General features: G+C 42.2%; 1 protein-coding gene across 2 annotated transcripts in view; it reads right to left on the reverse strand.

The window, feature by feature from the left end:
* cacna2d3a (calcium channel, voltage-dependent, alpha 2/delta subunit 3a) overlaps window positions 1-27,326 on the reverse strand; it is a 163,064-nt gene that overhangs the window by 79,383 nt on the left and 56,355 nt on the right. For both annotated transcript variants that reach the window (XM_072713125.1, XM_072713126.1), the window contains exons 5-11: window positions 19,640-19,802; window positions 13,448-13,579; window positions 12,531-12,591; window positions 12,281-12,431; window positions 9,214-9,288; window positions 4,835-4,924; window positions 826-939 (exon numbers count right to left, since the gene is read on the reverse strand). In XM_072713125.1, coding sequence (XP_072569226.1) covers window positions 826-939; window positions 4,835-4,924; window positions 9,214-9,288; window positions 12,281-12,431; window positions 12,531-12,591; window positions 13,448-13,579; window positions 19,640-19,802 — 786 coding nt within the window. The remainder of the gene's footprint in view (window positions 1-825; window positions 940-4,834; window positions 4,925-9,213; window positions 9,289-12,280; window positions 12,432-12,530; window positions 12,592-13,447; window positions 13,580-19,639; window positions 19,803-27,326) is intronic.

A 27,326-nucleotide genomic window follows, 5' to 3' on the forward strand; every position in this document is an offset into this window, starting at 1 on the left:
AGCGACGCGATTCAGCGGCGGGATTCAGAGGCGGGATTCAGCGGCGGCATTCAGAGGCGGGATTCAGCAGTGGGATTCAGCGGTGCATCTCTGAGATACAAGGAAGGCCGGCCAAAAGCCGGAGGGGACAGCGCATGCAGGTAGGGGGGGGAGCAGGGCGTCTGCCATGTGGACAGATGCTCACATGCAGATGCGGACTGCTGTCCAGGGTGTACTGTAGGTGAATGACAGGGGTGCGTCTGGATGACAGAAACACGGATGCACGCAGGCGTGGGGGGGCGGGGGGGGGCGTGTGGGACACGGCGCAGGCAGGCAAACACAGTAAGGAGAAAGCAGCAAGGTGAAAGTGAAAGTCATGCTGCTTTTTAATGCAGCATCAACAGGTCCGCCTGGCTGCCCGTGAAATCGATAGCGGCGAGCTAAGCGGTAACTGCAATCCTCCCTCATCCTGTCACCGACGTCAGAGCGGCTGAGCCGTGCCAGAGGCGGTCAGAAGGGCGGCAACGGCGTGACAGCTGGGAGGGACGGCCCCGCGGGGGCCTCGGCGCCATTAATCAGAGGGGCTCCACCACGCCAAATGTGACAAGCTCTGGGTGCGAGGGCAGAACTGAGCAGGAAGGAATAAAGCTAAGGGGAGAGGGGAGGGGCGCAGCAGAAGGCGGGGCGTCGGCGGCATGCTGTATCACAGCGGAGGAGAGGGCGCCCCCTGGTGAAGGTCGTGGTAGTGTAGTTCCCCCCCCCCCCCAACATCATGGCTGCTGCCAGCGAAAGGGAGGGGCAGTCGGCGTGGGAAAGAAGGGGGGGGGGGGGGGGCAGGGGTCTCACCTTCCTGTCGGGCCAGTTGTACTTCTCAAACACAGAGTCGTATGTGTCGACGGCGCCATCCGTGATGAGCATGATGGCCTGGCTGCAGATGCTTCCGCGGCCGGTCTGGTTGAACTGGGAGAAGAGAGAGACAGAGAGAGGCAGTGAAGCGCCCCGCTCAGGTGGCAGCCTCTCTGCTCGGGCGGTCAAATCCACCCCGGCACCCTCCCGAAGCCCACAGTGTAGACGACTCCAATGTGATGCCGTCTCTAAATAGCTAATGACTTTTTCACCCATCGGCTGTCCCATCTGCAGTGTCTGACCTTCCCGAAAGGTAACCCCATGACCCTATCAACTACCTCAGGAAAAGCAGAGCTGACGTGCAGCGTTACATGGCAGAGATGTTCAGACTTTACAATAGTGCCTTTTCCCCCTCTGAAAGGGGCACAAAGAGAGGCCTTTCTGCAAGAGTGTGAAACAGCTAAATTCTGTCTTCACACTTTCGCTGAGAGGGGCAAAGCTAATCTTTAATTGGTCCTTACATTTACACCCATTTTCCTCCAGGTACATTTATATATATGTGTATGCATATACTATATATAAATACACACACACACACATGCACAGTATATATACAGTATGTGTGTGTTTGTGCAATATATATCACAGCAAACAAAACATCTACAGTGGTACCTCGGTTCTCGGACAAGAAGAGCATTTTTTTTCTTAATGGCTTCCAAAACGATAAAGTTCTTATCCCAACATTACCCCTGTCCTGCCCCGATTGTCCGCTCCTTCCGTGTGCCACGCCCCCTCCTTGACTCCGTGTGGGATCCCCATGTGATCAGCTGTTTCTGGTTGTCGTCATTAGTCCTCTGTATTAAGTCCGTGTTTCAGTTTGTTTCCCCAGTCCAGTCATTGGGTGCGTTCGACTTGCTTACAGCGCTGGCTTAAAGCAACGCATTCTGATCCTGACGCAATGCATTACGGTTAGATGCATTGCGACCTCTCACCCGGCTGCACAAACTGGAACCGCCTCCGTGACGACACACCTTTGCCGTTATTGGCTGAAGAATTTAGTTACACGAATGACGTTTATAACCCAGGCAGTTCCGATGCGTAATCTGCTATTTCTCCCGAATATCACGTAAAGCAGTGAGAAGTGGTTTTCAGTTAATTTACCTGGTAAAATAAAGTTTAAATAAATGACATAAATGCTCTAATAGTACACGTAAGGTTAGCGGTTTATTTATTGTAAGTTACTGTAATGCTGTGCTGCTTTATTTGGTTAATCGTCCAGTGTGTGAAGAAGGCATTGTAGTATGACTCATTTCCTGGCGCGTACACTTTATATTAGGTCAGCGTTCACGGTTCGACTTCTGATATTCAGATCGAGTTCTAGGTCAAACTGGTTTGTTCGACTTTTAAGAAATTCGAGTTCTAGTGAGTTCGAGAACCGAGGTACCACTGTATATTAATCATAAACTATTTAAATATACAAGTTGAAGCTTAACAGTTGTGAAAATGGGAGAGAAAATGACAGCCTAACATAAAGATAGTTTTCAAATTCCTACTAAGCTCCTCTTAAGAAAATTCAGATATAAGCAAAAAAGCTAAATCACTGAACTAGCCAAACGCGTTTCCCCATCTGGTTAATTCTCCCAAGGCCATCATAACCAGCATGATTATTAAAATACATTTATGGAAGGAGACTGTTTCCATTATGAAAAATCACACTGAACTCTGCCTGCATACATTGGGGACGCGAGGTAGGTCCCTTTAAAATAAACCTGTAAGCAGCAGGGTACTGGAAGCTCATTTCCCAGAATGCATTACCGCAATGAAGCGTGCTGACCTGTGACAAAGCCATGGAGAACGCATACTGTTTTCAAGCATTATCACCTAAAATGTAATGGGAATAGCACAGCTCAGAAAGGGAGCAGTATCACAACCCTTCCTGCACAAAAAGACAAAGGATTCACATACATGCATAGACAAATGGCTGTTTTCATTAATGAATGGCTGGTCATTATTGATGAATGTCACATTCCATTGCAAATATTAATGGTGATGTTGTTGACTTAATTAGTGCCAAGATCATTCAAAGGAATTTACAAATAAATATTAATTTGAAAATACAGCCATATTGCCTACACACAGCAACTATACAGCACAGGGCAGTGTGTAGCTCTGTGGGATAAGGGTCAGTATCCAGAAGGTTATGGGTGTGAATCCTGTAGCCAGCAGAGCAATCGTATTGCTGATGGGCAGGCCTGCAGTCTCGGGGAACAACTTGGGAAGTGCACAGGACTCGGACAGTCCCCAGGTGGGAGGGGTGACCATTCATGGGGACTCAGTTGAAGTAAATTTGTCTGGGGGGCAGGAATTGTGTGCGGTGAGCCTGCTGTTGGACCCTTGGGTAAGGTTCTCAAGCCCTGCTCCAGGGGCACTGGGTGTGAGCTCACCCCACCCTCAGATATGTACACGTGTCTCTGTGTCTCTCATGGAGAGTAAGATGGATTTCTGAACATCAACCCTATTTGCCCATGGGGATTGATAAAATACCTGCACTCGCTTTGCTGTTGACAACCCATAATTTCTTTTTTCTACTAAATATTTACAGAAGATCCACGTACACCGAAAGCACGAAAAAAATTATAGATATGACAGGCATTACGACTGAGTGAAATGAAAACAGTAAAGGGTGCCTCTTTGATCCCCCCCGTGTGTAAACAGCACCTCACGCCTCAGGGGGATGAGGAGCAGTGAGGAGCAGCTCGTCTCCCCAGAATCACCTCCGAGGCTGTTATCTGAAGCGAACACCCAGCTGCCACACAGCCACATGCCCATGTCACCTACTTGAAGGAGAAGATTCCCCCCTCCCCCATAAGCCCCGTCTGGAGACTGACAGCCACCAGTATAAGAATGTCAGCGAAGTCGATACAGCCCTTCGGGCCAGTATGAGGGAGACCAGCTGGCTGATGGAGTTTGGGGGATGTTCTGGAAAGAATAGGAAGGTGTGGAGAGTGGTAAGGAGAGAATTTCAGGGAAAGTAGGACCTTGTTGATGAAGGGTAGAAGGGGACCGGGCCGGCAGAGAGGTTATAATCAGCAGAATATTCAGTCAGCAGGCCAGTTCACGAATAAGCATGTTATTTCAGCATCAACATGTGTCTCCAGATTAAAGTATTAATTACAGTGCTATAATTAAACGGTACATTAATACATTCTGCCACAGTCTGTGCAGCAAAGACCCCACCATGGAAAAAGCTTGGTAATAGAAGTGTGTAATCGTTTTACAAAATGCACTGAACCATTCAAATGTCGCAGCCTCACTCTCTCTGTTCTCCTGCACGCAGGTCACATTTAAGAAGGACTGCTCTCCCTGCACAGCATTATGGGTATTTGTGACATATCACAATATATCTGGTTTGAGAACCATGGATGTGCTCTCATAGTCAGTCAACTCATACCCGATCCCTCCATGCAAAATGCCACCCAAAGTTTCCCTGTCTCAGTCTAATAAGGTTCATTTTCAAAACTGAAATGCTGTATTTCCTCATATGCATATGTATGTCCCCATACATGTTTAGTAACTCTTAATAATAGTGAGGGGAACCCCAAAGCTGAATATACAATAAGTACATAAGTGTACATTTTAAACACACTGGATTCTCCTCACATAAATGCCTGCTTTGGTGCACTAATTTTTATCAGCAACACCTGGTATCACTTTGCTTCTATAATTATATATCTTTCTTTAATCATATCATGCAATTGAGCTTTTTACCCACTTAGGTTGTAGTCCATCTTTTCCCAGGACAATCAGACTTTCTTCACATTAATCACAAAGATAGGGATCTCAGCACAAACTACAATTAGCCAATTCCTTTCACTGCAACAGCAATTTCCCCCCACACCGACATTTCAGGCGTCCAAGATTATTACAAGTTTTGGAACTCGATTACAACCCCTTGAACTTGTCGAGCAAATTATTCTATCAGGATGAACTGAAGTATTTTGGGACTTACATCACTGAGTAGCAAAAAGGCCTCGGTCAGGGCGATATCCAGCATTCCGATTCCTTTAGCGGACAGCTTGTCCAGGTGTTCTCTGAAGTGCTGAAACAAAGAGGATAAACAATGGAAACATAAACTGAATATTGTGTTTTATATGAGATCCTGTAACATCCTACTGCATTCGCACACAGAACACCAAAAAGATGCTAAATTAAAAGGTTTTTTTTCAATGACGAAACAAAGTAATTGCTTTTTTTTTATTAACAAACACGTCATTAAACTGTACCAGGATTCCAAGATGAGAACAAGCGAATGAATTAAAGGTTACAAGCTGAAATGTCAGCATTTCATAAAAGATTACAAGCACAAGTCTGCCTTGCCCTGCATTTCCAGTGAGGAGGCTGAATTTACAATTTGAATTCCATAAAGCAAATAGAACTAAAGACAATTTATACTTTCGGTATGTCTGTGTGTTTCCTTCCCGTGCGTGTACTGCCTCTCTGAAGCGATTAATGTAGTTTAATGTTTACCGCAACCTGGCGAGTTCATTCTATGCAGCTCATTATTCTGAATGGCCAAGAGGCAAAACAGACACAGGCTTTATCTAAATAAACCCAGCCACATAACACATCTCTCCACAAATGTCTGCATGCAGGCAGACTCTGTAAGGTTGACCGCCGTGATTATACATCTCTGGGCTTTTTCTATTACATTCCTGACTGCCTGTTTAAAACTTATTAAAACTGTTTCAGTTCTGTTCTTGCCAATCTTCAGCTTGCCACGGACACTTGCATGAACGCGGCGTTTCAATCCACTTCCTTTCATGGCGTACTTCTGCTTCATGCTAATTAACATTTTTAATAGCGTAGTCCAGTGTTTCCCAAGCTGGTCCACGGGGCCCCACAGAAGGTCCACGTTTTTGCTCCCTCCCAGCTCCCTGCCAGACAGTCCATGTTTTTGCTCCCTCCCAGCTCCCTGCCAGACAGTCCATGTTTTTGCTCCCTTCCAGCTCCCTGCCAGACAGTCCATGTTTTTGCTCCCTTCCAGCTCCCTGCCAGACAGTCCATGTTTTTGCTCCCTCCCAGCTCCCTGCCAGACAGTCCATGTTTTTGCTCCCTCCCAGCTCCCTGCCAGATAGTCCATGTTTTTGCTCCCTCCCAGCTCCCTGCCAGACAGTCCATGTTTTTGCTCCCTCCCAGCTCCCTGCCAGCCAGTCCATGTTTTTGCTCCCTCCCAGCTCCCTGCCAGACAGTCCATGTTTTTGCTCCCTTCCAACTTCCAGGAGCAAAAATGCGTCTCCGAGGATCAGATTGGGAAACACTGGTGTAGTCAGCTCTGATACACACACAAGTATACGCGACACACAATGGCATACTGAGAGAGTTTGATATTGTGGGGGGACACAAGTTAATAAATGCAAAGGACTGTTTATGGGGGGATGAATGAAGCCAAAATAGAATACTGGGGGGGGTCCTCTGCCTCTGTGAGCACATATGTGAGTGTGTGAAAAAGTACTATAAGTTCAGGCAGTGGAGTATACATTCTACTATTCTACTCTCAGCAAGTCAACAACTTCAAATAAAAAGAACGCTGACAGGTAATGGCCAGTGAAGATCTTTTGATGTCTTGCAGGAAGAGATTAATTGTTTTGTCCAAAGTGACCATCCCAAGGCTGACCAATCAGTGAGGGGGCGGAGCCAGCTCCATGCAGCCGTCCTTCTTGCGTATCAAGCTACACTCACGTGTACGCCGAGAGCCCCATGCCTGGTTCTCCAACAACGCAGCAATCAAAATGACACGGGTCGGTTTTAAAGTCAATGTTACAACTTAAATAATTCCATTTGGCTCCAATAGAACACAGGTCAAAAAAATCTATATGTCCATTTAAAAAAAAATGAAGAAAGAAACTGGAAAACATGCACTTGCCCCATGAAAATACAAAAAATTGAATATTTTCTCTGTCCCTGGTGATGCCACTTCATGTCCGATTGTCAAGAAGTTTCCTCTCAAGTCTTTTTGCATTTATATGTAGCAATTTCTGAAGATACCCACAGAAAATAGCCCTATTTTACCAGCATTGGATGGAATGTACGCATTGGTTTGGCTGACCAAAAGGAAGGAAAAAAAATATCCCATCAGTTTCAAATAGACTCTCACTCTGAGCCACCAAATCACCAAGCTATTTTGGTGGAGCAGGGAGAAAATAGATCTATTATCAAACCTTGTATGATCATCCCTACTATCATTTTCTGCAACATTAGGGTTCTTTAATAAACTCTCAGCAAAGAGTCCAAGATTCCTAAGCGATGATCCAGAGCGCTGTCAGCCACCAGCAAAGCTGACCTTAAGGCGAAGGATCAAAGATATTCATATGAGGCAGGATAAAGAGCAGGCAAACGGTGCGGGCAACAAAATGGAGTATTTATCTGTTCCTCCAATAACCTGCAGGGGGAGCTATGCCAGCCATTGTTAACACTGTAAATTAGTTTCCACTGAATCTTTGTTTTTTTTTTTTAAACTTACTTAAACTAGGTTATATTCTTTTCTTTTGCTGGGCGGCGCACTGTGTATTTCCAATTAAAGTTTCATCACGTTTTGACGACACCACTTTTAAATTCAGCAACCCGGCAGCTTTATCAAAACACTCCATGCCCATCGCCGGTGAACAAATCGACTGGCCCTGGGAATGCGGCGGCAATGCCGAAGGAGGGATGAATATGGTAGAAAGAGCCAGAAGAGCACAAGAATGTACCGGCGTCCGCCGCTGTTAATCCAGACAGAGACGGAGACGCGATAGCCCCGCTGAATGAGCTGAGGCTTTACTGTAGCGCTCCGCACCTGCTGCCCTCTCTACCTACGAAATCAGCTGCGGTCCCTTTACAGCGACGTCTCGGCAAATCCAAGATAGAATTGACTTTCAGGGAGTTAAGTCTGTCTTACACGAGCTAGGGTTCGCTAACGCGGCGCTCGAGCACTCGCGACAAAACGTCGCGCTGCTGATGTACGCAGCATTTCGGCTGAATGGACCGAAAAGCATAAAGGGATGAGACGGAGAAGGGAAAAAACACATATTGTTGGAAACGGATCCTGCACAGATCTGCCTTCCGTCTTGAACAGGCTACACGTCTGGACGTCTTTTATAGAGAAAGAAAAGGTGCGGCGATGCGCGAACCGCACGCGGGATATGAGAAGTGCTCGTGCCATAAATGTCATATTGTATAAGATGCAGCCTCTCCACCAGAGGCTGCCTGCATGGGAAACAACGGAGCAGATTACACTTTGCTCTCACTATCCATCAGATAACTGCTGTCAAGTGCAACCAAAGTAAAACATTTCAGACATCTGAGTCCTTCAAAGACAAAATGACGCAGATGTGGACATGTAAATACATACAATGAATAACTAGTATTTCCAGCTTGACGTATATAAAAAGTGATCGATATAAAAGCAATGCTGCAAGCCCAGGAACAGGAAAGCACAACCAATTATGAATAGTTTTATTTTAAATAATTTAAGTAGTCAGTAGTTAGAGTTCAATCGTGCCAGGTACATAACGTATATAGTATATACTCTATGCTGGTAGTATGAAGTGTGATTACAAGCACTGGTGTAAATAACTAAACAAGTACTTTTGACTGATAAGAATCTGTTCTGCTGCACAGAAACATGGTGATGCCAGGAGTTTCATTACAGGACAGGAAAGCTATAGTCACCTGGACATAGTCTCCATCTTAAAATCTGTTCAATCTTTTGGGCTTCAGACCTTTCATATTCTGGCCCAATTAAGACATGGACTGAAAAATATCTGTTCTCTGTAATTTTGCATCACCGATTGTTTCTGTAGTTTGGGGCCTGCAGTAAAACATTCTATTAACACTGATACTATTTACATGTCATTCAAATATTTGATTAATGGATTTACTGTCATACAAATGTTACTTATTTCATTTGTTCTTTTGTTTATTAGAAACTGGCAAAGTGAAGTAAGCCAATTTGTACCTCATTGTTAAATAGAAGACTTAAAAATATAAAAACAATGCAGAAACATAAAGTAGCAGCTATAAAATGTGTATTTTTATTTTGCGTAATTAAAATTAAAAGCAGAATCCTAGGGATTCCCCCTGCCTGCTGAGGTCTAAGGGAGGATTTTCAGGCAGGCAGTTTTTATAAGGAAAATGTTGCTTGACAAACACGACAGGTTGTGGCCATCTGGTATAAGCAGCAGATCTACCTGTGTCTCCCTGTAAGGCATTCTGGAGCAGGTATGCTCCCTGCTATTCACTCTTGGTCTGGGTTCAATGTTTGGGTTACACTTCAGCCATTTCTGAAACATATACACTTACATTTTATTAGGTAATTGTAAGTTATAAAATAAAATGTATAAAACTTACTTCTTTGTTGGTTATGTCGGCTTGGACCAAAGTTCCATTTAGACAAGGTTCCACATAGTGCAGCTCTTCATTGTACTATAAACACACAAGGATGAGATTAAAACACTCGGACCAGGAAAACTGGTATCAGCAATGGTAACAGTGATAGCTGTAGTTCTGGCATTAGCTGTGGTGCCCCCACTCAGCTCACACTAGCGATAATTTAGAATTGTTATGGACATAAATCATACAGAGAATAATACAGACGTGGGGGAAAAAAGATGATGATAACAAGCCCTTTAATATGTTGATTAATTTTAAAATTTCAGGCCTAAATATCATACGCTATCTCATATAGCATATATGTAATGGAGTCATCTCCAAAAGCAACTGGAAGCAATAACCCAAGATAAAGGTCTTTGTCCCCAGCAGGTCACAGAATTCAAAGTTTATCAGCACCCAAATTCTTTTATCTTTAATGGTCACAACCTCTCCGGGCTGTCAGCCCTCTTCTGGACAGCCACAACGCACCAGGGCCCCTAAGCCCTTATCTAAGAGAGCCTTAATCCACTGGAAGGAGCAGGACGTTGCCCGTTCAGGAAATACAGGTGACTGCCACTGTTCACTCTGTTTGCCTGTTACGCATTGTGGATGTGACTTTATAGTGGGGGGTTGCGTTTGTTTATTAAGGCCTTTTGCCCCTTCTTCCCCCTACTTTAGTTGACCCTGAAAATGAAATCCTGTAACAAAGCACCAATCCATTCCAAACGCTCTCTGTCATGTGATTCTGCCCATGGAGCCGCCCAGGCTTTCCCAAAGGCTCCTAAACTTTTTCTTGAAAGGTCCTAATCCATCAAAGCTCCTAAACCCTTATCGTTTGCAGCCACAGTCAGGCAGGGTTCCTAATCCCTTGTCTGGGGAGTTGGTAGGGTGATTCAAGTCTGATTCTGGAGGGCTGCATTCCAGCAGTCTTTCCCACTGGAAAACCACTTACTGTATGTTTTCAGAGAAGCTTTCAGATTGTATATTGCTGCCCTGAAGATGGCATGGTGATGAATGAAGCTCGTCAGGCCTGTTGAGATTCTGGCAATGTCCAGCTGACCCCACGACTGAGGAGTTGTGGTGAAAATCACAGAACTCCTCAGATGACCTTCCCACTAGAACTGAGATAAATCTCCTGGTTTTCAGTAGTGGATTATCCGCTACATGACAGGACATGTCAGAAGTAGTCTGGGCTTCACGCAGTGTGGAACACAGGCATGCTGAAATTAGGGAAAAGCCAAAGTCCACTTCCTCCGAACGCTGCCAGGCACGTATGCAGTCAAAATGGCACACATAATATTTAATCGGATATGAGGCATCCTCCCGAACCGAGTGACCAAATGAGGACTTTATTTGTGAATAGGTGTGAAGATGGCTTCAACAAAATGGTGGAAAAGAATCAAAACAAAGACAGCCTCTTCCGCTTCAAAACAAGCACACATGAAGACAAAGAGCGTTGATTCTGGGGATGAGCCACAATAGGGAGAGAGTGTCCTGGAGAACAAAGCTCACACATACATGGTTACTAATAAAGTATAGATGAAGTGAATGAATGGGCACGTCAGCTGGCTCTGTACCAATACTCCCCCCCAATCTCACATCAGATCAGTTAAAGCTGATATTAAATGAAGCTCCAGTAAATAGTGGAATGAGAGACAAAAAGTGAAACATAGTAACATGTCACTATATGTGTCCAGGGAGAAACATTGCCCTTACAAAACACAGACATCCACTGCCATCAAAACAATAAACAAAGAAACCAACAAACAAATATAATGAGCCTCTCCCAACACAACCCATCAGCAATCAAAATTCTCCTGACAAAGTACATAAAATGCCAGGTGCTGCAATCAAAATCAGGAAATTCTGGATGGAATGAATGTGTTTAATTAAAAAAACTTCAGCTTAGATAATAATTGTGTTCATGCTATGCATGGCTTCCAGTAGTGTGCAAGGACAGATTTCAGATTCCTGAGTTAAATTGAGGCAGTAGTCTGGCTTTTTCAGATAATATTGTTAATTTAATGCATGACTAGAAATTATACTTCAAAGTAAATTATCAAATTATGTCAATTTTCTCAAACCATGCATTCTGTCATAATCCTTCAGTAAATGATTGGGATGTACATTTTTGCACAACTGCAGACACATTATAACATGTTTCTTTCTGATACACAATAAATAGCCACCTCATGATGAAATCAGGTGTGCTGTGAATACATTCCTGTAAAATAAAAATATGATATGGATGGATGATATATATAATCAATAAAAAATTATTTGATGTAGCAAACATTAAATAAGCTAAAGCTTAAACCAACATGAACAAATGGCATGTTACTGTACAAAAGATCAGATATAAATTTTTGATGATATAAGCAATAATGTATAAGGTCAATCAAATCAAAGTACTTTGCAATTGAAATGCCATTCAAAAATACACCAGTCTGCTCTACAACGGGAGTAGAATATTCTTAGGACCTGCCAGCACTTCTTAAGAACAAATGTGATTCAAAATGGGATTGGAATTAATGTGAGTGCCCTAATACATTATGCTCTTCAGTCATTTTATTTTAGAGCATGTGACTGTGTGACTGTGCTCATTCCATAGGAATATTGCCAACCAAAGGTCTGCCAGATGATTAAACTGAACAGTCTACTGACCCAAGGAAGGATAAGCTAAAATTGCCATGAAGGCTCCTGCTTTTTTAAAGTAGAACTGGAGAGACAGACACTTAGTAGTGATGATTTTTGATTTTTCTTAAGATATATATATTTTTTTGGTCTGGCATCCAGTCCAGGGTGTTCCTCTGCCTGGGGCTCTCTGGCATTAGCTTCTGCCCCCACAACCCTGACAAATGGATGGATGAATTACTGTATTTAATTTTTAGTAACTCAAACCTTTGAGCTTAAGAAAATAACAGTGTGCCTAAAAATCTGTATCACTCGATACAGAGCATATACTGTTGTTATCATGTTGGAATATTACAAGCCCTGAAAATACTTTTTTTCCAAAACAATAAATAGAGAAAGAGGTGATACTCACTGCTATTATATTGAAGAAGTCATCGTCTCCAAGTGTGTCCAGAATGGACATGACCGTCTGCCGGGCGATAGTTAACCGCAGTCCTTTCATGCTCCCGCTGACATCAACCAGAATCACCACATCTTTCGGTGACGTGGCAGCCTGAATATACCTTTAGGAACAAAAACAGAAGCCCCTGGTCATTTTTTGGTTGCATTTATTCCAGGGATGTATTTGGAGTCTACTGTCGCCTAGCAACTGCAAGCCTTACCATTTGCGATTCCTACAGTCGAAAGCGATGACCCCATGTTCATCCGGATGCCATTTTATACCTGTGTATAATTTCGCCAAGCAGGAATGACAGAACACGATGCAGAGTTTTACATGCAGTAGCCAGAACTGAAGGCCATGTCAGATCTTAAAATTTATATATTTAAATGTTTAAATAAACCATGTGTAAAATCAAACATATATCACAAGCAAGGATAACTGCTGAAATTGAAAGTCCTGATACCCTGAACCCACCATCCTGTCCTCCTTCTCCTTATGCCCAAAACCCACCCCTCTCTCCTCTTTCTCCTTATGAGCAAAATCCATCCTTCTGTCCTCCTTCTCCTTATGCCCAAAACCCACCCCTCTCTCCTCTTTCTCCTTATGCGCAAAATCCATCCTTCTGTCCTCCTTCTCCTTATGCCCAAAACCCACCCCTCTGTCCTCCTTCTCCTTATGGCCAAAACCCACCCCTCTCTCCTCTTTCTCCTTATGCGCAAGATCCATCCTTCTGTCCTGCTTCTCCTTATGCCCAAAACCCACCCCTCTCCTCCTTCTCCTTATGGCCAAAATCCATCCCTCTGTCCTCCTTCTACTTATGGCCAAAATCCATCCCTCTGTCCTCCTTCTACTTATGGCCAAAATCCATCCCTCTGTCCTCCTTCTCCTTATGCTGAAACCCCAGCATTCTCTTCCCACGGGTTTTGCATTAAGCCTAAGAGTTTCCATTTTGGCTAGGTCCTCTTCATTGCTCCGCTTGTCACTCACTCTGACTAAAACCTCCCAGACTGTCTCTCGCCGTGCCTCTGGGAAGCAGTTCCAGCCAGCTAATTATAATCACGATGTGTCTGATTGCTCTTCTCAGCACCGCCTGCCTGCCTGGCAGTCCGTCCTCATGCCACGCGCGGTGCCTCTCACCTGGGTACTGTCTGAAGAAACCCTTGGCACTGCCAAAGTACTGCCATATCAGTGACGAGTCCCGCTCAAAATTATCCACAAACACTTTGTTCAGTGCCTCTGACCAATATATCGCATTCAGTATTGCAGAGTCTAGGAGGAAAAGAAAAGAGGAAGATTAAAATCACTTTGATTTGTTTTTTATACCGACTGGCATTCCATCCAAGCTCAATAGAAGTGACCCTGTACTGGACCCTGTCTCTGAATAACTCTCATGAGCATCCCACCAATGCCAGACAATATGGGCTAATAACACCTAAGGCACAAAATGTCATAAGCTGTTGTGAGCTAAGAGAAGCAGTAATGCTGAGAAGCGCACGTCACACATCACTACACAATACTGAATACATTTACATATTACTGAGTACATTCACAGGCCCGTGCACACGCACGCACACACACTCATATACTGAATACATTTACATATCACTGAGTACACTCACAGGCCCGTGCACACGCACGCACACACACTCATATACTGAATACATTTACATATCACTGAGTACACTCACAGGCCCGTGCACACGCACGCACACACACTCATATACTGAATACATTTACATATCACTGAGTACACTCACAGGCCCGTGCACACGCACGCACACACACTCATATACTGAATACATTTACATATCACTGAGTACACTCACAGGCCCGTGCACACGCACGCACACACACTCATATACTGAATACATTTACATATGACTGAGTACACTCACAGGCCCGTGCACACGCACGCACACACACTCATATACTGAATACATTTACATATTACTGAGTACACTCACAGGCCCGTGCACACGCACACACACACACTCATATACTGAATACATTTACATATTACTGAGTACACTCACAGGCCCGTGCACACGCACGCACACACACTCATATACTGAATACATTTACATATTACTGAGTACACTCACAGGCCCGTGCACACGCACGCATACACACTCATATACTGAATACATTTACATATCACTGAGTACACTCACAGGCCCGTGCACACGCACACACACACACTCATATACTGAATACATTTACATATTACTGAGTACACTCACGGGCCCGTGCACACGCACGCACACACACTCATATACTGTACATATATGGAGTCTTTCCCTGAAGATATTAAAATGCGGTGAAGCACGTCCATTTCAGATTAACTGGGCTTTTTCTTTTTTCAATTTCCCAGTTACAAGAGTTATGAATACAATTCAGTCAGAATACGCTATCAGCCGCTTCGAGAAGGCCATCACACCAGGATTATCTATTTTCAGCAATATTAGCCACAGAGCTGTTCATTCCTGCAAGCCAGGCCAGATGGTTATCCGACACTGATGCATTCAAAGGGGGGAAGACTCTTATTAAGAAGATGACTGTCTGATCACAGGCTTATTCTGGAGCTGCACATTTCCTGTAATGTAATAAAGATTTGTTTGTCGGCATTAATAATGTCAGTCCAGAATGAGGCTGAGGGGTGTCCTGAGAACGTTATCTTTGTGAGACAGCACTACTAAGTCATGATTTGCATTTTCATTTCTCTCGTCTGCAGAATGACAGGATAAAATCTATTCGTCTAAATTGGCCCTCACATTTACAAGAGATTAAAAAATACAGGCGCATGCCCCTGCAGATTGTGATTAAATGGTATTACCCAAAAAAGCATTTCCTGCTCAGAGGATATGCACTGATATCTGCCATGTTCTGGAAGTACAAACACTAAGGATCCCCGTAAGAGCTTCATCCTCAGGCCATTCTGAGATCCCTTAATGTTGGCATCTCTTCCTCCCCCCGATTTCTCTCGTATTTTTTCTTTTCACATATTAGCTTTAGATGGCCCACAGGGGACCCTTAAAGGCAACTTTTCCAATATCACAACTTTCCATGTATTGTAAGGTATTGAATTCATCTTCATGATTCCCCAAGAAAAAGAACCATCAAAAACTAACTGTGGATATAGTAAATGAGTATTAATATGAAATGTATGCATTCTAGATAAATTACAGAATATCCAGGGATATTCCCCTGCTTCCTGCCCTGTGCTCCAGTCTCTGTACTGAATAAACCATTACGGAAGAAGGATGGGAATAACAGTACAGACTATACATTACTGCAAGTGTAATGTACCACATAACAATACAAAAAATAGTCCTCCTTTGATCACTTAAACCTAAATTGATTATTATAGTAATATTCCTCTCCAACACCTAATCATTTCATATTACTTTCATATTACATATTAAGTTGTAAATTCTAGCTCAGTTATTTGCCAAAGAGACATCCATTTGAAATGCAATGCAGACTCAGACCCAGACTACAGCCTGAAAAGGCAGCTTGATACTGGAACACTGTTACTGATTTTACTTTATTGCCGAGTCGAAAATTCTTCAATGTTATCTTGCATCGTAGCGTTACAATCCCTGCTTCTGCACAGAATATTCTTCCACACAAGTTTGACAGGAATGGTTTAGGCGTAACAGAAATTTGTTTTTGGGAACTCTGTAATTAACCTGTAATGTACGTATGCAGTGTCATGAAAAATGTTTTTCCCCAGTTTTGGAATTGCCTGCAATTTTCTAAATTGCTTTTAAACACAAAATCTCTAGCAGGGTGAATCTCTCTTCTGGAAAAATGCTCATTCAGCGTGAATCCGCATATTGAGCACTAATTACAGTCATTATGACGTGTCTACAAAGCTCTGCTTTAATTGTACTTCCCCTGTTGTGCAAGACGATCAATAGCTTCATCTCAAGTGAGACAAATTAGAAAGACTATTTATGATACAACAAAATAACTTTCCAAAAAAGCAAAAACAAACAGGAGGAGGTGTGAACTGCATCTCCACTGGGTTCCTTAATTTGATTAAATGATATTTAATAAAATTACATAAACTAATGCATTCTGTTACATGCCAAATGACAAATAAACAAAAGATAAGTAAACTTCCTACAAAAATCTAAATTTAGAAGTGGGGGAAGCATAAGCAAAATATTATATTATAGCGGCTAAGAAAATATTATATTCTTAGTAGCTAAAATACTGACAGGGATATATTTAGCAAAAATCAAATACATACATCCCTCGATCTTCCAACCGCATATCCTGTCTGAGTTGCAGGGCACATACAGTCAATATATATTAAATATTACGGATGTTATGGAACATCACAGTTCTGGTTCACTGTGATGTACAATTTGGCCTGTGATATATAAACAGCCATAAACAATCGTTTTCCAAATTAATGTGATCTGAACACTTCTGATTCGTTATGCTTCCAATAAACATGTACATCTCCATCTCAATACTCCAAATTTGCTTTAACCTACACTTTTACCATCCATCTGTCCATCCATCATCTAACCATTTATTCACTACAGGGTCACTGAAGCCTGCAGTCTATCTCAGGCAGCACAGGACACAAAGCAGGGGTCCTGTTACAGCATTATTTGTTGAATCAGACTGGGAATGACCAGATTCATACAGACACCAAAATGCAGCCAGGAAGACTATTATTTCTCCAGGACCAGACATGAGAAATTGCCTATGGTGTGTGATTGCGTGTGTCCTGAGATGGACTGGCATCCCGTCCAGGCTGTCCCATGTCCTTGCTCCCAAGGCTCACTGTGATCTTGTACTGGATAAGAGGTTCTCGAAGCTGATTGACTGGAGACACAATGGTGGATGGATGGATGGATTTTCCTAGTATTGGAAGAAGGCCATGATAACTCAGACATCATATTGGTTAAATGGATTATACATTGTAGCAAATGCTGACTGGATTATGCATATCTACAGTTAGCAGAGCATGGCTCAGTTTGCCCCCGGACTCTCAGCATGTACATATGATTCATTTAAGACAGGTTGAATACTTTTGCAAATAAAGAATATGTAATTCCATATACGTATATATTTTTATACTTTTTATGCAAAAATCCCTGTATATAAGGTAAAATTGTTTTTAAAAGTGTATGATACATGAGAAAGGCAGGGAGACTAACTTTTATGAATTTATATGACTGAGATAATGTTATAAATTTTAAAAAGAAAATCAGTACACATTCAGGATGTTTAATATATCAATTAATTTAGTAAACTGAGCAAGTTCATTTAAGAGAATCATTGCCAATTGTGCCTGTTTTTCAATTTGATATACATGCCTACTGTGTAGCTTTCAGCCTTCAATAGCTACTGGAGAGGCTGCTCAGGGATCTATGTGTGAGATCCATAGCCCTGGGGCCAGCAATCGAGGGGCCGTTTTCCTTTGTCTCCCTGGAAGTGGCTTTGGGTGAAAATAAGGCATGAAATGTTTCTTAGAGTCTACAGGAGAAAATAAGGCATGAAATGTTTCTTAGAGTTTACAGGAAGGCAACAAAAATAGGCTTCATGTGTGTTTACTGCAGTTACTTTAATAGGACCTGTGTCAGTCCAGAGCCATTTGCAGGTGTGATTCTGAGGTCATCGTAAGCAACTTTGTATTACATGGATTAAAGCTATCATTTTTCACGTTGTTGTCAAGCTTTTATGAAGTACACAGACATCTAAAAACAAAGGCAGTTTCAAAGGTAACCAGCAGTGCACCGATGTGGAAATTTTGGCCAGTACTGGTAACCAATATATTTTTGTCTAATATCACCAGTGCTGGTAACCTGCTCACCTGTGACCTCCACAAATGTGCAGTGAAACTAACGCTTCACTAGCGCAACCACATCATATAATGCAGGAAGGGGAATATCTGAGCGTAGATTCGGCTTTGAATGAGTTGACAAAATCCCTCATCCACCACTACAGAAAATAGCTGATTGTGGAATATCGTGACCGGCAATATTGACCAAGATTGAAACATCGGGCCAATGCAGATGCATTTTTAATGAATATCGGTTGCTACTGATATGTTAGCGAACAAGTCATGCATCTCTAACCCATAAGGTTTTAATAAGAAAAAAAGAGGATGTTCAGTATGATTTTGCTACAGAGGCTGCAAAAGCTTGTAAGAGGCCTGTTAAGACGGTGGAAATTAATCCTGGCCAGACTCCAGCGGGGCCTCATCCACCAACCTCAGGCTGCAAGCTTCTGTATCTCAATACCAACTTTTCCCAGCTCCATAATTGTAAAGGGATTATAAATAAATTTGTTTAAATGGATTAGGAAATTAATGAAAAGAACAAAAGCTGGAACACAATCTCTGTGTCTGTACGTGTATTCCTGGTTAGCCCAGTGAGAGTGAGACTGTGTGCAAGAGAGACATCAAAGGCTGTCAAAGCTGTAGTAAACTGCATCCGCAGGCAGTTACTTGTTTGTAAAAATCCACTAACGAGTCCTGTGAATGCTGATTCAAGGAAGTCACATGCAACTTCCAAGTATATTTACAGCACCTCCTACAAACACACAAAGGTCTCACAATCAGGAAAAGACAACAATAGGAAAGCTTAGTGTGGTGCTAATTTTATGTTTACAGTAACTGTTTCTGTTTCTTATTACTGTAGCCTGTCTTTGCACAAAGGGGTGTCTACACCAGTGTTTCCCAACCCGGTCTTCAGGGACCCTCAGAAAGTCCACATTTTTGCTCCCTCCCAACTCCCATTAGGGCTGGGAGGGAGCAAAAATGTGGACTGTCTGGGGTTCCCTGAGGACCGGTTTGGGAAACACTGTTCTAGACCACAAAGCTCCTCAGAGACTCCAGCCTATTTAAACAGATTAATCCCCATATAAGTAAGCTGATTTAAAACACTTACACCCAACTCTCTCCAGCTATTCCTCAGCTGACAAAACAGTTCCTATTAATCATTCCCAGTCAATTTGCCTTTCCTTTTTCCCCATCCAGCTGGTATTCAGCCTGTTAATTAAACCTTTCCTCAGACTGCAGCCACTAACTTAACCCACTTCACTCAACTGAGCACATCCGACTTTCGTTTCTAAGAACTAGAATAGAAATAATACTATGTGCATTCTCAGGTACAGGTGTAAGTTTTTCAGTAGTTTTGAAAAATTGATATGGTTATGACCCTTAGTTGACGCTCAAACTCTTTATTTTGAGGTAAATAAGGAGACGTACACTAATTAAAGCAACACGGACAAGATTAACATAGCTGTCTTAAAAGTAGAGTGTCACAGTTTATGACCAGTCCAGCAACCACAGGCCATCAAACGTACCTTTGTTGTACATGTTGGTGGGAACTTGAACAACACTGAGGCTAAGGTTGACGGACAAATTATTAAAATGCTCGTTTGGCTCCAAAACGAACTCCTTTCCGAGCTCCACGCTATTGCCTTCTTTGTCTACTTCGTTTATTAAAACGGCATTGAAGTATTCATACTGAAATGGAAGGAGACAAGAACATAGAGATGAGCAGCAGAATCAGAACACTGCGACGGAGGCTCCCGTAGACGCATGCACACTCATGCGCATGCATAGGAACAGGCATGCAAACACGCTTAGCACACAGAGGTCATATCTACAACTTGGAAACCACACCATCTTGATACCAGTCGGCAGAATTGCGGTCAGGCTTGAATGCAAAAGCCTTTTGCTGCCAGAAATGTGTTGACAACAGTTCCAGCTTTGATTCCGTTAGCACAGATACTGAACTGGGTCAGTTATCTGGCTTTGTTAATCCCCAAGTTTTCAAGGTTGCCTGCTGGACACCGGCGCAAAGACCAACATTAAAGCTTTAAGATAGGACACGTGTGTAACAACATGCAGCAGTAATCTACGGGGAGACACCAGAGAGACCGTTGTCATCCAGAATAAAAACAGAATGAGTTTGTTTTTTTTATTTCTCTTTATCAAAACAGAGCAGTCAGATGCCTGAGGAAGCAATGTTGTAAGCTTTCGTCTGGCTTCTCTGGCATGGGTTTTCATCAATGGCTAAAAGAACTTCTAATCTTCCAAAGGACAGGCCAGAAAACCTCTGCTATCTAAGGGGCCGATGCAGTGCTTGTGTGACCTTAGATGAAGACTAAAGGACAAACCTATATGAGGAATGAGAGCTAGTGCTCAGTCTTTGCCAGGCCAGAGGGCCCCTCCGCCGAGGCAGACTACAGGAGTACAGCAGGCCTACAGGCAATAACGCTGCTGCGGCCCCACTGCCAGAACCCCTGCTTTCAGGTGAACTGGAAGCCATGGGGCCTGCTGGGAAGTAATTCACATAGCCACTGACTCACATATCCAGCGGGGAAAAAATGCTGATCTTGTAAAACTACACCTGCATCTGAGGTTTCATTTTTTAATACAATATGCACTAGCAAGAGGATCCCATGATTATTTTTAGAACAGAACATATTGTGGGAGTTATTTGTAATCAGTTGATTTAAAAATAGCTGTTTGCTTACTGCACCCCGAAGAAATGACTACTATCTCAGCAGAGAAAAGGATGGGACCGGGGCACGATAAAGTAAGCATTTCATTTATTGCATACTAAATGCTTAAAATTAAATCATGATGACATTTAACAGAAAAAAAATGTATTTTAATGTAATGCCACAAAAATGAATTTCCCCAGAAGAGGTTGCATGGCCTTAAGATATCACTTCATAACATCAGTACAGTCAGATAGTTCACAGTGCATTCAGAAGACAACAGAGAGCTCCCCAACAAACCTGGATCGCAAAGATTATGGGCTCCAGTGTTGTCTGAACTTCAGAATGATTCAGTGACAATTTCCATGCCTTAGTCAGCATCCTGCTCTGCCCATACCAAGCTTTTGGATATTCTGGTGTGCCTTCTGACCCACACCCTATCAGGAACCTTGAGAAAGTGTTCCTTCCTGGAGGACAATGATGTTCATTACTTCATCCACAATCCTGATATGACCACTTGTTATCGTTTCTGCAAAGTACTCCCAATAAACCCATCAATTACGCAGATGGCAAATCCCGTATCAGTTCAATTAATCACATCTGCTGGGCCAGAAAATTATTATCAGGAAACACTGACATACAAGGTGAAACAGTTCAGCTACAGTGGTCTTGGGCTTCTGCATTGCACCCAGACCTCTGAACAAAAGTTCCTTTCCTTTCATTTTAACAAGTTATAAGGCTACAGACAGAGGTGGATAGTTCAGGTTCAGAGAGTAGAGATCCAGACCAGGATTTTGTTGCATCTAACCAGTTGAGTATAAAGACACAATGACAATGACAGAGTACTCAACTGTTAGGTATAAAAAAAATCTTGGCCTACAATTGTACTTTCTGGACCTGAACTATCTACCTCTGGCTATACCTTTTTTTTTTTAAAAAAAAAAAAAAGTACACTGGTAAGTTTGCATCCTGGTCAATAAATCCTCCACTTAAGATGTTAGCCGAAAAAAATATTTTTAAAATATTCCAGAGGGAGGGAATAATTCACCTAAATAAGTATGATGGCTTAAAAGAAATTAGCTTACGACAGCATAGAACATAAAGGCAAGAGGTGCAATTAATCAGTGACACCCTGTGTGAAGCCCCACTGGGATTGATGCTTTTCTCGTTACATAGAAAATTAGGCTGGCGTGAATTCGCAGCAATTGCTTTAATTTTATTTGTCAGCAAGTAATATGGTTCAAGCTGCATGGAATAAACTCAGGCACCTTCTTAAAACACAGTATCTCACAGCCACTGTTTGGTGAAAACCAGAAAGCCCCCCCCCCCCCCCAACTCATGTGCAAATCCTACATCAGTGGTTGCCAACGCATTGCCCACAAGCTGTTAGTACACTATTTAGAAATAAGATCAATTATGTTTTTTTTTTTTTGGTATTTTGCGTATACAGGTGCATTTAACTTCATGATGGCATGCTGCAGAGTGGATGTGACCCCTGACCCCACCCCCAGACTTTCTTTTTTGTAGCTATCACTGCAAATAAGGCTGAAGACTACTGTCCTACATCACACACCCCACAAAGTAGGGCCTTTGAAATGTCACGCATGAACTGAGGAAAATCTTTATAATGTAAGTCATCCTTCGAGGATACTAAAATGCAAATACAGCTTAAACAAGATACAAAGTGCAAAGGGAAAATTTCAAAGGGGCACAACGTGGGAGCTGTAACTGAAAGCCAGTGACCTTCATCTGGACAAAACTTTCTCACATTTCCCTTTCTAAACACAATCCTCCCCCACCAGCGTTGCTGACTACATAACGCAGTGGAAGAGCAAACACTCTCTCTTTTGTAAAGTTAAAAGGAAAGATATCAGCATTTCGCACACCCACCCACACACAAACACACACACACACACACACACAAGAGATGCAGGGCACGAAGGCATACAAGCTAATTTCTCTGCTCATGGTTCCAGTACCCCTTTGATTATGTCACTTACGATTAAAGCAGTAACAGGACTGGAAAAACATTCATAACGAATCACTGCACTAATAATCTACAAACATCCAGAAAAAAAGATTTATGTCCTCTTTGTTCATGCATTTAAAAAACCCAGTGTGAGATAGTGAAGGTAATAGCTTACCCAAGAGAACTGCAACTGCACCCATTGTTAACTTTAATTAGCTTCCTGTTTTATTTAACCTAATGAATGGAAGCTGTTCTTAGAACTAATTTATCTTCCAGTATCTGTTAGTAAAATCTCTTATTTTAAATGTGTATGGTGCATCTATGTGTTAATTCGGTCGCTCTTTCTCAGATTTTTATAATGAATAAATACTCACGTCATATCACACATACTCCTGAAGATCACAAGTACTCAGTGAATACTGACCGAGTGGGAATGAGTGACGAGGGATTCAAGAGACACGAGTTCAAAGCCCGAAGCAGGCGGTTATTACAGATATATATGGATCAAACTCCAGCTTCTGACACTTAATATTATGCCTGGGTGGTTATCCAGCATTGGAGACACAAAGTTAAAAACTCAGCACAATCGACAAACTCTTCCACTATGCAAGGGAGATCCATCCGGCTTCATTTATAAGTTATTAAACCAGCCATTGGCAGCTAATTCTCACGGAGTCTTAATAAGATTTCAGTTTGCGCACTCGACCATTCAGGCTGTATTACCAGATGAAGAGAACTGAATCTATATATCAGTTCTTATCAAAGCCTTACCATTCAAAGTAAGATTACTCAACCAACTGCGACAAGGCAAATCAAATAGGCATTTTAGCTTTTAATCAAGAATGTATTTTAACCTAAATGGCACATAAAATTTGTGACATTTTTTATTTAATATTGTCATGGTGGTTTAATTGTGATTTAACTGATTTTTTTCATAACTGAGGCCTGATTCACCTTCCTCACACTGCCGCTCGATTTGCATAATACAGGAGCAGCAGGTGGTTGGAAAGCAGATTCCCTGGACAGGAGCTGAAGACCAGCTGTAAATAATTCTCCTGCACTAACAGGATCTACATCCGTTTATGGGAGCTGCAGCATTTTTTTCCCAGAGGACCATGGACTGCATTATGCAAATTATCGCAAAAATGCACCTCAGGTTAGCATCTCTGTTTTACCTTACTTGCCAATGATGATTCATCACTAATCAAACAGCAGTGGCCACTTCTGTGCCCTTGGGGCCTGCAAATCAGGTGCTTTGTCTGAGGGGGTTGGACGCTGGATAGACGAACGAAAGAGACAGTCTGTCCCTGAGCTCCCCAATTCTGTTTACGCTCTTGACTGAAAGTGTTGTATTGCTTCTGCTGTATTTGAACACTGCGGCATGCTGCTTGATAGCACCTTGGTGTCTGGTCTCAAACCACAGTCTAATCCTGGGTTCACTTACCTCTGCACTACAGTATACTAACTGTATTTTCATTATCTACATAATATTTCACATGATCTGTCCATATACCACTGTATTTAGAAAATCAGAAAATAAATTTGTAATTCTAGTTTGTCTAATAACTCATCTAAATTAATGATAATGAACACCAAATTAAATTTAACTGATAACAGATTATCAGTGTATTAAGTTACAATGTTCTGTAATATTTTTTGTAATTAATGTTGTGCCAAATCATTGTATTCTGGCCAATATATCAGACAAAACTACAGCAAATTTCCAACATTAAAAAACAACTGTGGCCAAATATAAATGAATAATAAAATAAAATGAAAAAGGCATCCCAATTATATTGTACATTTATGCAAATTTACGGTAAAAGTATTCACATCAAGGCGAACTGGGTTATTTAACAGGCTTTAAAAGACTTTTTTGCAAAACAAAAGGAGGAAATAATGACAGCTTGAGTCTTTTAGCCGTATGAATATGAATTAATATAATTGCACTCCCCTCCACCAGCAGACCTACTCACACACATCCATTAAAAAAGGTGGAGATAAAGGAAATAATGGGGGTGGGGTGGGCAGGAAAGGACAATGATTGCAATAGAGTGAGCATTGTGGAATAAGAAGAATTTACTTCTGGAAAAGGATTTTTCTGTCTGATTAATATGTGAGCACAGCACACACTAACTACATACTAACTACTGAACTACACTAACACTCAGTACTGTCTGCCCCCCCGTTCATCCTGCGTGAACGTTTAAACGTCACATTAGCAATCTAATTACACAGACAGCTTGTTTTTTTCAGTTCTGTTTCTGACTGTCGCTCTAAATGATTTTTGCATGACACTAAAAAACTTGAAGTGCCATGGTGTGACACGGACCAGCCAGCACTTCACCCTCTTGTGCAAAACTCCCTCACTCTCTCGTGAGCAAAATGTACCAGCTGTCTTTGTTTCTGTAGCTTACCCAGCAAACTGTGCTGACGATTGCCCTTTCATCAGCACAGCCTCAGGTACACTGCTTGGAACTAAACTGTTTTGTTTTTGTATTATGATACGATGATGTCCTTCCTGTTTATTGCTTTGCTGATGTTTAAACCAAAAGGGATCCTGGAGCCAAACATTTTACTGAGGCAGTCAACACACCTTCCTTCAGGGTACTATAATGGGATCCTTCCTGCGACTTGGACTTGGACCAGTAAGCACTGGTTTCTAAGTCTATGCCATTAAATACTGTAGGATCTGGTGCCTTAATTTGGTATTAACAAATGATAATTAACAATAATTCAAATCCATTATATGAAAATGCGGGGGCGGCATGGTGGTGCAGTGGATAGGACTGTTGCCTCGCACCTCTGGGACCTGAGTTCAAGTCTCTGCCTGGGTTACATGTGTGTGGAGTTTGCATGTTCTCTCCGTGTCGTCGTGGGGTTTCCTCCGGGCACTCCAGTTTCCCCCCACAGTCCAAAGAATTGGCGTTGTTAAATTGCCCTTAGGTGTGTGAGTGTGCCCTGTGATGGGCTGGCCCGCTGTCCAGGGTTGTTCCCTGCCTCGTGCCCATTGCTTCCGGGATAGGCTCTGGACCTACCCGCGACCCAGTAGGATAAGCGGGTTGGAAAATGGATGGATATATGAAAATGCTTTTGTTTTATTTACTGCACTTACGCTAAGTAGCATTTAAAACCTCTATTAGCTCTAGTCCAATTGCTGTTAGAACTTTCCATGATTGACTAAGGACTCTGCACCAACTGCAACTGCTGTAGCTCAGGTTACTCACCACAGTAAAACTGCAGAGACCATGCATGCACTGACAGGCTTATTTTCATCTGTGGAATAGAACTCACTTAAGAGGATTACAGTGCATTTTTAAAAATGTAACGGTTTGTTTTCTACATCACTAGGTAATGTTTCTACTTATAAGATATATGTGCTACAAACAGAAAAAAGAACCTCATTTGCACACCAGTGGAGACCTTCCAGCTCTACAGGGAGTCATTTTTTTTATGGATTTTGGACAGTAAAAATCATCAGAATTCTTTCTAATCTCACTGGCAGCAACTGCAAGACTTACTCCTGCTTATACCATGTCAAAAAAACATTTTGTACAATTACTTTTGGTGAAAAGACAAGTGGCTCTATTTTGACGCAAAGCGTAGAGCACAAAGCAAAACTAAAAGTTATAGGCGTGTCCAAATCTATTTCATATTTTCACGGCATAAAACAAAGACTATGCGCCAGCCAAGGCGGAGAAATGCCAACTCTCTCAATTATTCTTAAGCGTGTTTTGGGTGTAACAAGCGATAAACCAACCGGAATAGTATAAAAGGCAGCGGCGCGTGATCTACTGCGGACTGCTATTTTATCACTGCCGAATGAGAGCAGCGGTTAGCAACGGGAATGTATTATGCTTCTGTGTTTTATTTTAATTCTTGGTCTGTAGTTCGCAAAATACAAATAAAAGTGCAGTCTTTGTTCAAACAAAACAACATGCAATATTAAATGTGTTTTTAAATGTTTTATATTTCTTACCAGGCTACAGACAATTCAGCTCCTCCGCCAGCTGATCCCTCCTTGTCCGTACTGTCGGCGTGCAGGGCTTTTTTGGCATCAGCATATGCAAGTACCCTAATGTGTCCCCATTTATGTCCAACAGACATCCATCACGAATGGCAATGTAACGCAACATGCGACAGAGTGTTAGTGTAGCCCACTTTCTGAGGGCTGTATTGTAATGTTCCACCTGACTTATCTAAACATCTGAAACGCATTTTCATCAATCTATAGGCGTCATTTCAGTTACAGTACTCGTACGCGCTTCATTCTTATAATGAACTCGAAAGATTTTTTTTAATGATATGGTTTGTTCTTAATATATAGGCTATTGTCTTTCTTTTGGTGTTTCATTGAACAGTATGATTAGTGAAAGGACTAGTTGTACTGTATAATTAAACATATAAATGAAATTAAAATAACAAAATCCATTAACGCATTAAGAACACGTATCTGTCAATAATGAGCGCCATGCATACACACAAACGTTTTTCAAACGCGCCAATTAAATATACTGTTTAATAATGCGCCACTGACTGTAGCCATGGTTTTCGTCGGCCAAAAACGCGACG

Source organism: Paramormyrops kingsleyae, chromosome 6, assembly GCF_048594095.1.
Source record: "Paramormyrops kingsleyae isolate MSU_618 chromosome 6, PKINGS_0.4, whole genome shotgun sequence".
NCBI classification, from domain to species: domain Eukaryota; kingdom Metazoa; phylum Chordata; class Actinopteri; order Osteoglossiformes; family Mormyridae; genus Paramormyrops; species Paramormyrops kingsleyae.